The sequence below is a fragment of the Vollenhovia emeryi genome, unplaced genomic scaffold (genome assembly GCF_000949405.1).
Source record: "Vollenhovia emeryi isolate VEMERY1.0 unplaced genomic scaffold, V.emery_V1.0 DF939313.1, whole genome shotgun sequence".
NCBI lineage: Eukaryota > Metazoa > Arthropoda > Insecta > Hymenoptera > Formicidae > Vollenhovia > Vollenhovia emeryi.
Genome location: NW_011967053.1, coordinates 91,782 through 106,283, shown reverse-complemented (window position 1 = coordinate 106,283; position 14,502 = coordinate 91,782). Strand labels below are relative to the sequence as shown.

Genomic DNA, 14,502 nt, shown 5'->3' with positions numbered 1-14,502 from the left:
TGCAATATTTTTGGAATAATTTGTCGTTGTTGTACATAAGCAGAGAATTTACTAATTACATATACATCCGGGCCTTTTTCAAGGCATAGCAAGCTTTTGCGAAGCAACCTAAGGAGGTTATGTCGCTTCGCAATAGATGGAGATTGCGAGCAACACCGCACTGATCAAGTACTTAATAATTCGCGCATTATTGGTATCAACAAAATAACATTATAAAATTCTCGTAATTAGAAAAATTTTTTAAATAGAAAATATAGTATTTTCATTACTTTTGAAACATTGCTGCAATATTGCTATCGAAAGTTTACAATTTTATATCCCCGCAATGTCTCTGCAAGATTGCACTGCAATCTGCAAGATTGCAACGTTTCTACAATGTAACTGCAACCATCTGTGCTGCATGGACTCGGATTACTTATAAATCATTTCTTATAAACAGTCTACATTGGAACTTTGAATGATGGAGATAACAGTTATCAATTTTAAAAAAGAACGTGCGTATTTTTGTCCGTGCACGAAGGTGCATTCAGAGGTTGACGATATGCGCGGTCGCACGTGACGTGCGATTGTCATGGGATGGCAAAGAGGTGAGAATAGGCAGGCAGGAATGGAAAACGAGGGTGCACGAAGACATGGAAAATATGTCGCGGATAACTTGTGCCTCGACACGGATCGATGAATATTCGAGTCATACGGGAGGAAACTGTATGAATCGCGCGTGTTTGTTCCGCAAACGGTATCGATAAAATATTCCGAACGAATAACTACATTTTTCAAAAAAAAAAAGTCAGAAGGGGCCATGACAATGTAATAAAAGTGAAAAGTTAAAAATCCATAGATTAAAAATATTTGAAAAGCTAAATATTTGAAAGACACGCGAAACATGACGGCTTATCATCTGCATATGCGATTCTATTTAATCTACGTGTTTTCGATAAATGTAATTGTTAAAGAATAAAAAATTATAAATATGTATTACGATACAAATAATAAAAGGTAACAAATGTATATTACATATCTCATGTTACATACATATATTAACTTTTACCCTTAATAATGCGGGATGTTAAAACACATAACACTACAAATAAATATAAAAACTAAATTAATGTCCGCGCTGATTTTCGTACTAAAATATTTTTAAAACTTATTAATGCGAAAATTGTTCTTCATTATTACTCTAGTATTTTATTATATAATTTAACAAGATAAATTGTGAGTGGGACAAAGGTAACGTTACGTACAAGAATAAAATATACGTACAACCAATAGTATATTATACCAAGTAATTAATATTATATTAATATAGTTAACTAACTATGAGACTGTAAATGATAAATTTATTCGAGAAAATCTGCTAGTCGTTTAATAATAGAGAGCAATTTTTTGAACAAAGTAGAAAACGATAAAAATAAGTATTTTAAATATTAAGTTTCTAATTATCAAAAGAAGGTCAATTACCTATTCTGCTATAAAAATGCAATCCATTATTCTTTTCCAAAGTAATCATTATTCAAAAACTTTGTAATAAGCTGGAAAAATAGGTAATTCGCTGTTGCACAACTCATTCTTTTTAAATATCTCTAACAGATATTAAGGCGGTCGGTAAAAACGAAACCACTGTTATTCTTACGTTACTATATCTTGCAAAGATACTGTCGCATCGATACCGTATAGCACTCTGCACTTATTATTATCGTTATATTATTATCACATGTTTTACAGAGATAAAAACGCACGGTACCAAGAGACACGATACCTCGCGCCGCGTATATTTTCGTAAAGTATGTACATCCCCTTTCATGAGCGAAACGCTATCCTTTCGAGGAAGGAGAACATTTCTCTGGAAAGAAGCCATCGTTTTTCTTTTCAGTCGACATTATCAAAAATGCAGATATTGGAGAATACAGATCTTTTCACGTAAAATAATAAAACAATGATGCATATGCATATAATTAGAATATAACGTGTAATATATCGGTAGCATTTAGAGACTGATATTACAAGTCCTACTTTACAGACCTGAAAGTTAATATTCTTTTTTATATTTCTTTCCGAAAATAAATAACCGTCATACGTCGAAATATCGTAACGCCGCTTAGAATATAGCAGCGGGACAATCTGTATTTCCCGAATGATAAATCTCGCCGTGACTGCACGTGCATTTGGCAGCCTGGTCGTCTATTTTTTAATCGACCTCGATCACTCCTTCGTAGCTTTTCCCTCCTGTGTTTTTTTTTCCAATAGCACGTGAGAAGCGCAATCTTGGGAGATAGAAGGCAGAGGCAATTTTAAAAGTTTCTAGACAGCGTGTCAAGCGCTATTGCTAACTTTACCGATTCTTATTCGCCTTCTCACTTCCCTCGGCTTCGGCCATTCCGTAGCATCGCTCGCGGGGATAAGGAACGAAAAAGGAAGTAAACAATCGAAATATTTTGTCGATATCGACAAGAGTGAGAAATCAACGAGCGTATCGAGAATATGAGTCGTGAATTTTGGAAGACCAGAGGATTCGGATACACGGGGACGTTTATTGATATAAACTGTAATTATATCAGATTGGAAAGAGAGGTATTAAAAATTACGAGTAACTTAAATAATCGTCACGTACAAAAAATTTGTCTAAAGAGGACTTTTTTTTAACACACGACGCGAATATATCCGCGGTCTAATGCAACATTGTATCGATAACTTATACTACCGCAATAAGCACACGCTTATGTCTCACATACGTCCGAAGGACGCTCAATTTGCTATCGGAAATCGATTATCTAACCGACGGGACAATTGCTGTAATCCTAAGTGCGTGCAGATATTAATCCGTCATTTTCTTCCTTCTTTCTTCGGATTTCTATTTGCTGGGACGCGATTAAGATTTACAAGATCCTTATTATAGACATTACTACCGCCGCGCGATAAATGGACATAAAATATGACCGAGGTAGCCTGCATTGAGCTGATACGAATTGATTATTAAACGGCCGCGCGTGCTGCGTTCTGGTCAAGTGTTGTTTTGTTATTCATACCGTTAAGAATTGTCCCACTTACTCTCAAGAAATTACGTCCGTGTAAATAGGGCACCCACTACTTCCGCTACACTTGAGCTCACTGCTATTCGCGTCGTGCGTCGATTTAATTATCGCCAAGAGTAATATCGGTCCAAACTTACTGCAGTACAATAAATTCTCTTCTTTTTCGAAAACAAGAAACGTGACCACTTATAATTCGGTTCTCTGGCGCAATGCTACTCTAAGAACTCTGTGCGAACTCCTTCCTGTCACGTCACGTCTAGATAACAATAATTCCGATCCTTCCACTGTTCAAAATGGGAAACTTTTGGAAAAATTAATCACCGCGCGGGGAGAATTTTCGTTTAAAATTTATCCTGAAAATCGTGTAATCGTGGGACAACGTGGCGCTTTGAACCTTTATGAAAGTTTTTAGAAATTTTACCATGCATTCTACTAATAAAATGTATATTAAGTATAATTACTAGTAGAATGTATGGTAAAAGTTCCAAAAACTCTCACAAAATTCTTCAAAGCGCCATGTTAACCCACGATGATTTTTAAGAGACGATTCTCTCCGCGTATGATAAACCATTACGTTCGCGTTCCTTAGTTGTTTTAAATATATGATTTCGATGAATATTAACGCAATGAAACTTGAAATGCTAAGAATACAGATTAGAGTTGTAATAAATGTTCCGCATTGACTCCCTGCCGGTTGTATAACTTGTTTTATACCGTTTCCCGAGTTTTCCAGCGAAGCGCAGAGCAAGAACTGTACGCGAGATATGAGTTTCATATATTTATAACGGCGGCTATATTTGTTGCGGTCTTTAAGGTAAAGCGCGCAAATGACGTCCGCACGGTGCAACAACGGCAGAAGTTTTCTTCCCGGCGCGAGATGAATTCTTAAACGCGATACCGGCCGTTCCATAGTTGACGTAGTTGAGGTGAGGGTGCGCCAAAGGGGTGCCTATATTTATAGTTCCCCGTTCGGGTACGCCCGTACAAGTTAACCCTTACAATCCCCATAAGCCTCTATTTATTGAAAGAAGAATCTCTCATTTCTCTCATCCACCTTACTCGAGGTACGCCTGAAATTTTCTAAAAACTCTCAGCGGATCAATCTGGCCGTTTACGCCGTAAAAAGCTACGTCCTTTAACCCTTTGAAGCACGGCGGTAACCCACGTTACCACCTCAACTTCTTTACTTTTTGGCCATTTAATTTCCAGTTAACGCATTTAGGTCGGACTTTTTTGCATTTTTTGGATATGTCAGCAACGAAAGAACGTAAAGAAAAGTTGAGTAGTACTTAATATTTATTGTAAAAGTTTTATAAGCAAACAAATATGAAAAAACAGCATTTTTTCGTAAAAATTCATTATTGACCAAGTTTTTTAAGATTATGTCTTGAAAACTTTGTACAACGGAGTTTTCGGGGTCGCTCATTACGAATCTGATGTCAAATTTTCAAAATTCAAAATGGCCTTAATGGCGGCTTAGTGGCGACTTAAAATGGCGGGTGCAAAGTACGTGAATTTTTTAAGTTCTCAAGTTTTTCAGCATTTCGTTTGATTACGGTATTTAGGGACTCGTCACGTCCGCGTCGTTAGCTCTGGGTAGTGCCAAGAGCGAGTAAATTTTAAGAAATTATCAAATTTCAATTTTGCATCCTACTTTTTATATTCTAGAGGAATTTTCAACTGGAATTTAGATTCCATGGATCCTAGTAGTACCTAAATAATGTTCCTTAGCATAGTTGAATTACAGTTGAATGATGTTATTCTTTTAACTTTTGAATTCCGCCATCTTGAATCCGCCGTATTGAATTATGAAAATCTGACAACGGATTCGTAATCAGCGATCCCAAAAATCCTCGTATACAAAGTTTCACCAAAAAAATGGTTCAATAGAAAAATGTATGTTTCAAAGGGTTAATCAAATTCATTGTAGTAATAATAGTACATTGTTAGCGAGAGAAACTGGATATTAAATTACATCGATATACTCTGTAATTTTTATAAAACGTCTAAGACACTTTCCCCCGTAAATTCTCTCGCAGAATCTATTTTTCCCCTTCCAAAAAATGCGTGAAACTTTCTAAAATCTCTCATTCGATCAATCTTGTCATTAAAGCTGCGCCCTTTAATCAAATTTATTTCGGTAATAATAATACATTGTTAGCAGGAGAAACTGGATATTAAATAACATCGATACACACAGCCTTTCTCTTTGAAGTCAAAGGACACTCTGTAATTTTTATAAAACATCTAAGATACTTTCCCCCGTAAATTCTCTCGCGAAATCTATTTTTTCCCTTTTCGAAAAATGCCCGCCGTGCCTTTCCTAAAACTCACATTTGGTCACGTTGCCGGTGATCGATGTGTCTGACGTGTCGATCATCCGAAATGCCATAAATGCCAGCTACCGCGGCCATATCTCAGTCTCCACGTGCGCTGGCAATCTAGAGAGCCTTATTAGGCTCATAATCTTCCTGTTGGACGCCGCTACGAGCGCCGATTCCCATCCAGCATCATCGTGCACTGAACGCCTCGATCGTGTCAATGTCTTTATTTTCAGGACGGATATTTAAACGAGCCCTCGCTCGTGACGTGACGAGTGATGTACGCGATTCCATAAACGGACGAAGCCACCTCGGCTCCTAATTCATATTTTAAACTTATAGATTTGCGCTGATAGAGCGATTATATCGCGCGAAGTTTTAACACGAGAATTTTCAAATCGTGCTAAATTGCGACAAAACGTTACTTCTTATTTACCTTATGTAGAATCCACCAGCAATTTTTTTATAGATTTTTGCGGGCTGATCTAGGAATTTTGAAAATCTAAACAAGTTTAAAACTGTGCACATAAATCGAAGTTGCATTCTTATCGATTTGTTAGCTTGTTCGGACGTAATGGCGTTGTGACATATCGGCACTAGATCGATCTGCACTTGTCGAGGCCGTTTTATCAAACCCTATTGCTAATCATTATTTTAATTACGAGTGTCGGAAGTTCCTGCCTGATTTTCTGTTCTGCTTTGGGTTATAAGCAACGAGAATAAAGGACGTAAAGAAGCTGACAATAAAAATTGAAACGAGAGTTCTCAGGTATTGTTCACAGGACAAAGAGACAGTTTCACAGTAACTACAGGGAAACCATTATTTTTCTCTTTTCCCTGTAAAATAACTTAGGGATATCATTACAGATAAAAAATTCAGGTTGAAGCTTGATACAGATCGGCCCGTAAGAAACGGGTCGAAACTATTCAATTTTTCCATTGCCAGCTATCCCATTTCGTCGGAAGCAATCGCGAATACGCAGTGTCAATATAAGAGCGACGGAAAACCAAACGTATATGGGATTCGCAATTCGGACGTACCGTTCGGCACGATTTCACGATGCCACTTGCTCCTCTTCCCGGCACCGTGAATTCTCATCGATCGACTTTGATCACAAAAGCGCGCCATCCTCGACGCACGGAGTGAAACAAAATTTTACCGTGCCGTCTAAAAGCATCGCGATTTTTGCGTCATCTAGATGAAATGTTTTCCGTCGCGAGAGACGCGGCTAAAACGTATTCGCGCGATTCGCAAATGGTTCAAACACTCCGTGTAAATTTTGTCGAAACGATAAATTCGCTGTACGACATTAGCGAAATTTAATAGAATATTTTAGATAAACGAAGAAAATTGTAATTATATAAATTAACGGAATATTTCGTTCCAAGTACTCGACGGCGAAAGGTCGATTATCGATGCGTTAATGGGAGGCGATTGCTGGGTACTTACGATTAAATCAACTCTAATCGTAGGTACAACGGCACGTAAGTTATGCCATTGTGCGTCCGTATACGCGGTTCGATCGGCCGTGACACGTTTTCATCGTCAACGCGCGCTTGTACTCGCGGAAATTGTAGAGTCGCGATGCCGATGTCGCGACTGATTGACGGCGAAATTGCAACCGGTTACCTCGGCAGAGCAAAGAGCGGGGAGGCTACTTTAGCTTTTTAATTCGAGCAGAATACGCGCGTTCCTCCATATCGCTTCCAGCTCCAACGTCTTCTATCCGAGCTCCGGCTTTAGTAGCCGGTATTTTCTTAATGAAGACATTTACGCGACGTCAGCGGCCTGCGACTGTCACGAGTCAGTAAAATGAAGAAAAATCGAGGGGGGAAACCGCTGAGGCCATTGTGGTGTACAGATCTGCAGCATTACTGGGCATTACTAGGCATTTTTTGGACATTAGTTTGGGCATTAGGCCTTGCTCGGGCATTAGAAAGATAAACTAACAAGGGGAAGCTCAGGTAACTCACCCTGGGATTTCGATGTCTATTTTTTTTGGTTATTCCGGAGGTGAAAAAAAGAGATACGTGTCCCGGCGTTTGATTGAATGGGCCTTAGTTTCGGAGTAATAAATTTGTGAAAATTGAAATTTATTTTTTTTATCTATTTTGATGACACTGATATAGTGTGCAAATTTTCGAAGTAGAAATTTTATTATCACACTATAAACATTAATATAAATTTAATTTCAAGGGAATTTTTATTTAAGTGGTAATATTTGAAATAATAAATAAGTAATAATAATATATTTGTAATGGGTAACATATAAAGGTAAGTTATTTGAATTTTCAAATTGTTTAAATTTCAAATTTCATTGGATATAATATTGACAGTATTTTAAATTTCTAGTTTTTAAAGTAATTAATGGTAGGGGAAGAAGAATAAACAATAAAAATAAATAAATTTTAATTTTCACAAATTTATTACTCCGAAATTAAGGCCTATTCAATCTAACGCCGGGACACGTATCTCTTTTCTTCACCTCCAGAATAACCAAAAAAATTGGCATCGAAATCCCAGGGTGAGTTACCTGAGCTTCCCCTTGTAAGATAAAATAAGATAAAATATGATGATAAGATAAAGTAATGCCCGCTGGGCACTAGCGGGCATTCGTGTACAAGATTTTGGTCAGCGGTTTCTCCCTCGGAAAGAAAAGGTGCGACATTAAAGAAAAGAGTTGTCTTGAGAAGACTGAATGGGCAGATGCAATGGATACACGTATCGCTATGTTTATCATCAAGTTAGCGCACATCAAAAGCGCCCGAGCACAAGATGCAATTAGCTGATTCGCATCACTGAATTGCAAAGTACACTACACACGACAAATAGAAGCGACGAACAGAAGCGTTCTCTCAATCAGACATGCTCTAAGAAATCCGAAAAACAAAGAGTAAACGTGGGAAAAGGGCGAATGAAGAGAAGATATTCGCTTTCAGAAAGAGAAAACTCTATGTAGAATGTAGGCTTAATTTGACGTCAATAGTTTTCGTACAGATGCGGAGAAGATTAAAGGACGACTTTGTTTAGCTATTTTTCAAGTGGAATCATATTTTGAATAAATTTTCAATCAATTTCGATAAAATGTAGAGAAATAAGAAGAAAGATTTATCAATGTCTTGAACAGGAGAATGCAACATTCTCTACACACGTTATGTAGAGAGGCGAATCGTGGAAATTCACTAAAGCGAATTAACTGTAAGTTACGCGGCGCTGCGTCAATTCGCGTGCGACAATGAGTCGAACAATGCACGTTACAATCTCTTTACGCACGCCCGGGCTGATTGCAACGCGATGCGAATAACTGCTTTCTTTTGTTTTCCGTCCGGACAGACGGAAACTGCGATTACGCCCTCGTTGTAATTTGCGCGTCAATCAATGAGCTTCGCTACCGCGAATTCCCGTCGCTGAAAGTTAATAAATAATTCGAAAATAAGCGGAAGTTTCGCGCTTTGCGATGCACCGCGAGTCGCGAGCATAAGATTCCCCGTTGAGAAAAAGAATTAGCAAACTCGCGTCAGTGCGAAAGCACGGTGGAAAAACGCGCGAGCTTGCGGGTCCGACGTGATACGAGATATCGACGTTGCGGCCGACAAGCTCGAGATTTTATTTCCATTACACATCGAGCACGTCCGCTTACAGGATCGTATCCGATAACGTAAACGTGAGGCCGTTCCCGAAATTTAAGAACTGCAAAATCGCGTGACCGCGCCGTACTATTTATCGGCCGATAAATCTCGCATTAAATCACATTCATTCCTCGAATCGTACTTCGCAATCGCCGTTTTAATTAGCGCGCAAAACGCCTATTAACAGGTCGGTCAGCAGCCGCGTATCGAGTATCGCAAAGGAAGCCGTCTGGGCGATAACGCCGCTGTTTCACGCACGACAAACGTCGCGCGGGACAGCTACCTCTATAAAAATACCTCGGGCAAGAGCGTTTCTTTATTCTACAATTATTTCTGCTTTACGATCTGAATCTTGCGTTAAAATTGCTAGCGGATGCCAGTTGTAACTTTGTACTAATTTAGCCTGAGCAGTAACATCGAAAGGTCCTTACGATCGCAAGTGCGTTCTATAAATTATCAAAAGCAACATATCGTTTATCACAGATCTTTACCGATGGCAATTCACAATCACAGTCACCGAGGCCAGAACGATGCACGATGCGCACTATCAAAACAATCCACTTGCACGAACGTTTTATTCGATTTATTTGAATCATGCACCATCGAAGGGCAATTTCACGAGACCTTTCCATCAAACGCACCCCCGACTGCGATCGCTGAACGAGCCGAACATTATACACGTTGGAGCACTTACTTAGCAAAATCTGCGCGCGATTGTTTCATTTCGTACAGATTAACCCATTTTCGCCCCAATTATTTATCTCCTCTGACGTGTGCATCGCGGTGTCATGCAAAACAGCTACTGCAGGCTAGTGTCGGGGGTAACGGGAATATCTTTTGCCCTTTCTGTCTTACACGCGTGGCATTTTCAAAGGCCTCGTCTCGCTTTAAAATCCCCTTCACTTTAAAATCACCGCGGACGTTAAGAGATTTCGGCAATCGCGGGCAATCGAAGCTACTCCAGATGAGATAAACATGAGCGGGATTAGAGGAGAAAACGGGTTAATCGCGGAGCGAACGAGCCATCCTCTTTCTCGCGGACGCACGACCGATAACTGGCAAGTGGCAAGAAGATAACCGGCCGGCAGCGTGGCTGCCTTAGTTTGCTGAAAGCGCGTGCCACGCTTGTCCTTCTAAGTCTACCCTGGTGGCTTCCACTACCGCGACACAATCGCCCCCCCACTAACGATCTTCATCCCCGCAACCCGAACGCCACTTCTACCCTTCGGGGGCGACCCACGGGGCGCCTCTTGCGTCGCTAGCTCGATATTCTTCCGCACTTGTGCACCAAAGGCAATCAAGTACGTCCACCAAGTTGCCGCGTTAAACGAAAGAAAAGGTAAGAGCGAGGCACGCTTGCATCGGCAATCGGTCAGAAGTGGCGTCGCGACCCGCGAATCGCGAGCGAATCGGCAAGTAAATCGTTCACAAATCGACTCACTTGTACACGCTGAACCCTCGAAATGTAAACCAGACACTCTGTAATGGCTTTGGTTTTCTCGGCGTTGTCGCTCTTCAAATGTCAAATTAAATCGGTATAGAACTAATAGAAAACCAAAACCGATTAGACAGGCGTTCGTCACTGCTCAGCACTGTCATTGTTGTTAGATGTAAAAACTAGGCTCCCCGGGGGAAAACTATTGCGATCGTTGCGAGTGGCGACAGAAAAGTTAACAGATGTATGTAGCTCGCCAAGTAATGCGCGTCCATGAGAAGTCGCGGTATCAAATTGCCGCGACGTTTGCGGAGCGGTCTAAGAAGTTACGAGCTTTCGGTGGATGTTATTGATACAAATAAATTTAGTCCCGGCTGTATTTCCATCGTCTATTAATATCGGCCAATATCGATAGCCCGACTATAACTTCGAGGTCTGGTTGTTACAATCTTAATGCGCGCCGTGCATCAAGTCCGATAGGGACGGAATTTCAAACGCATTTTTCCTCCACCTTTTTCTATGTCCGCTCAATTAGTTTTAGGTGTTTTAATATACAAATAAATGAGCGAGTAACAGTACGGCGTCAAGATTTTACGTTGCGGAGCAAAATGTGCTTTTGCAATTAAGTAAGTACCTGCCACCATTGGCGCAAAGGTCAAAATCGTCTTTCGCAGATCGTAGAAAGTCGACGCGTTTATTATAGATTTTATAATCTCGAAAACTCTCGTCGTTCACCCCATTGAACACTTACTGATATCTAATAATAGTTTAATATAAGATCCAAGGGCAAATAAGTACGCCTATACGTGGGCGAGCTACGGTCAAAGGTTAGCCTCTGCTTCCGAATGACATAGCAAATCGTAGTGTGTTAGGCCGCGCGTTTAATATAAAAAAATATTACTCCCCCTCCTTTTCTCCTTTTGTCTTCCCTTTCGACACTCGTGCAAATTGCCGTCACGCGTACGCGTGCGTGCGGCCCTCGCTCAAAAAGTGCGATCGACGCGACTGACACGCCGCACGGCGCTCAATCGATCATATCGACCAATTAGCCGAGTCATAATGGGGTATCGTCGTCTGGCTAGATACGGAATTGGGCCACTGCGAGATGCGACACGCATCGAGAATGGCGGTCCTTATTGATCAACAATATAAGCGGTGACGTAAATTCGGCCGCGGGACCAAACGAGAGCTTGTCCTGTCGCGTGGGTGTGCCGGTCGCCGTTGACTCGAGGGATAAACGCGGAAATGCGGATGCCAGACGCGTTTGCCAGTTCGCGCGTATGACCGCTAGCGGGGGAACATCGGCGTTAATTAGACTTCCGGAATATAAGTTGACGCCGCGCAGACATCGCCCACTTGCATTTGTCAGATATGCGAGTGTGTTGCGCTGTATACACGGATTTCTCAAGGGTACTATTGAGGGACAAACCGCTGAGGGCGTTGTGGTATGCAGATTTGGGGCATTACTGGGCATTACTACACTGACAAACAAAATCTGATTGATTCAACCAGTCGTCTGTTAGAAAATGGACGAATCAGAATTCCTTTAGGATTTACCAGATTTGTACTGAAGTCTAACAAACTTCTGGTTATGAAATATCTTTCATGGTAAATCCTAAAGGAATTCTGGTAAGTCCTAAAGGAATTCTGGTAAATCCTAAAGGAATTCTGGTAAATCCTAAAGGAATTCTGGTTAGGTCCTAGGGGAATTTTGGTAAATCCTAAAGGAATTCTGGTAAATCTTAAAGGAATTCTGGTAAGTCCTAAAGGAATTCTGGTAAATCCTAAAGGAATTCTGGTAGATCTTAAAGGGATTCTGATAAGTCCTAAAGGAATTCTGATAAGTCCTAAAGGAATTCTGGTAAATCTTAAAGGAATTTTGATTCGTCCATTTTCTAGCAGCCGACTGGTAATCTATCAGATTTTTTTTCAGTGTAGGCATCCTTGGGCAATAATTTGGACATTGGGCCTTGCTGGGGCATTATAAAGATAAACTAAGATAAAATATGATAATAAGATAAAGTAATGCCCACTGGGCATTAGTGGGCATTGGTGTACAAGATTTTAATCAGCGGTTTCCCCCTCGGGTACTACCAATCAAATCAAATTAATTAAGTATATTGAATCCTCGCCGGATTAGCGTGTGTCGCATAACAGCGATATTTTTATATCATTTATCCGAAGAAACACGGTATATGCTAAATTATCTGAAATTTTTTACTAACTTCGCTCTTGAATGAGTGTAGCGTATGCGGCGCATACGAACGTGAATTCGATTTCACGCTTAAATAGTTATATTTATGCAGAGCCGGACTGCGCTCGTCGCGTCTGTCTGTGTGTTCAAAGGATAAACGAGCAAATCTCAAGTGCCAAGACGCGGAATAAATGTGCCCTTAAATTCGCTTTCACGGCTAGATAAATGCTACCGCTTTCGGGCGGATTATTGCAAATCTGCTCGATCAGCGAGAGTTGCAAAGTTATAATTGGAATATATCTTTTCTCTATGTTTTTCATCATTTTATTTTCAAGTCGGGCAAGGCTAATCATCAAATTTCGGGACCAAATTTTCATATATAATATAATTATGTCATTTTGTGTCATCTCTGTTCATACTCTGTACATACAAAAATAATACAAAGAATGGAAAGCTAATTAAAAGGATCATTTTTTCGCCGTATTTTTTTCTTACAAAAAAAAACTAAAGTTTGAGGCACCGAAAAAATTGCTTACGTATAATTGCACTGGTCAACAAAATTTTGTAACAAGAGAACTATTTGCTAATTAATTCGATATCTCCATCTGTTGTTGTCACGAAATCGTATTTGTTTTGTTTCGATCGGGTCTTGTTTATTTATGACAACCTATAAAATTTCACGTTTACTGCTTTTACACTGCCGTTTAACGTTGTATTTAATTATTACGGCTTTGTTGCCAGTGAAATAGTTTAATTTTGTTACTTTCGAGGTTTTGTAATTTTAAAGTATTCGTGTTACCAAAAAAGTCAGATTTTGTCGGCCAGTGTTATCGTTGGACAGACGTTTCTGACGCGCGATATAAAAGAAAATCCTAATTCTAATAACTTTCGTATTACAAATATCTATATTCAATTCATTTTTTACAGTACATTTTCGACAACCAAAATATATATTTATTTCACATTATTTCCTTCTTCAATAACCTTGTCTCTAATAGAATCAGGCATATGTTTTCGTGTTACAAAAAAAAGTTGGATTTGTCGGCCAGTGTTATATAAGAATGCAATAATCGTATATAAAATGTAATTATATACAGAATATTGTGTAACATTTTTAATTGCAATTTTATGTTTTTCAAAAAAACGAGACAAAAGTTATTTTTCTAACTATATTTCAATTGTTCTTCATATTACTTTCGTGCATGCACAAACAGAAATTATACGACAGAAAGAAAACATTTTGTGTATAACGATATATAAAAAAATTCTTTCCGGGAAATACAAAATTTCAATTGATAAAAACTTCAATGGTGACAAGCGCCCGTTTATGTAAAGCGATCGGGAAAGACGTTTTCTATACGCACAAAATCTCGTGTCCAACAAGTAGCAACATAAATTCGATTTCACGAATGATTACCTCGGTGAGTAGGTACACAGATGCAGACAGGGTAAATACACACGTGCAGATAGCCAATATAGATACCTTTGCAAGAAGACAAAGTAACTACATCCGTAGAATAGCGGACAAAGTAGATATGTACACACAGGTAGACAAGCCAGATACTTCCGCGGTCCGCACGCGAACGGACAGGCATTAAAAATGGCTTCTTTTATGTGACAAATCGCTTATTGGCTACAACAGTGATACAACTCGAAATACAAAACACATCCTGGCTGAGGTACATTTTTCGCAATCTATTTAAAAATTAAAATCCTTTAGACACTAACGTCCTGTCTTGGCTCTCGTATCCTTTATTCCTCCGAAATGTGATTTCACGTCAGAGCCTTATGAATTTTATTGTCAACAAACAAAGTCTTCCAGAAAATGAGTTTGAATGTTTTGAATCATTAAAATTTGTAATCTTAGAGAGAGAGGGAGAGAGAGAGAGA

General features: G+C 39.5%; 1 protein-coding gene across 10 annotated transcripts in view; it reads right to left on the bottom strand.

The window, feature by feature from the left end:
• The window catches only part of LOC105558773 (potassium voltage-gated channel protein Shaker), a 127,310-nt gene that overhangs the window by 48,090 nt on the left and 64,718 nt on the right, over positions 1-14,502 (bottom strand). The window contains exons 1-3 of one of the 10 annotated variants that reach the window (XM_012006679.1): positions 9,475-10,124; positions 5,790-5,855; positions 5,367-5,671 (exon numbers count right to left, since the gene is read on the bottom strand). The exons of 7 other annotated variants lie outside the window; for them this stretch is intronic. In XM_012006679.1, the coding sequence (XP_011862069.1) occupies positions 5,367-5,446 (80 nt within the window). In that variant the 5' untranslated portion in view covers positions 5,447-5,671; positions 5,790-5,855; positions 9,475-10,124. Of the gene's footprint in view, positions 1-5,366; positions 5,672-5,789; positions 6,441-9,474; positions 10,125-14,502 lie in introns of those variants that run through there. 2 more of the 10 variants (XM_012006678.1, XM_012006677.1) reach the window with 2 other exon arrangements.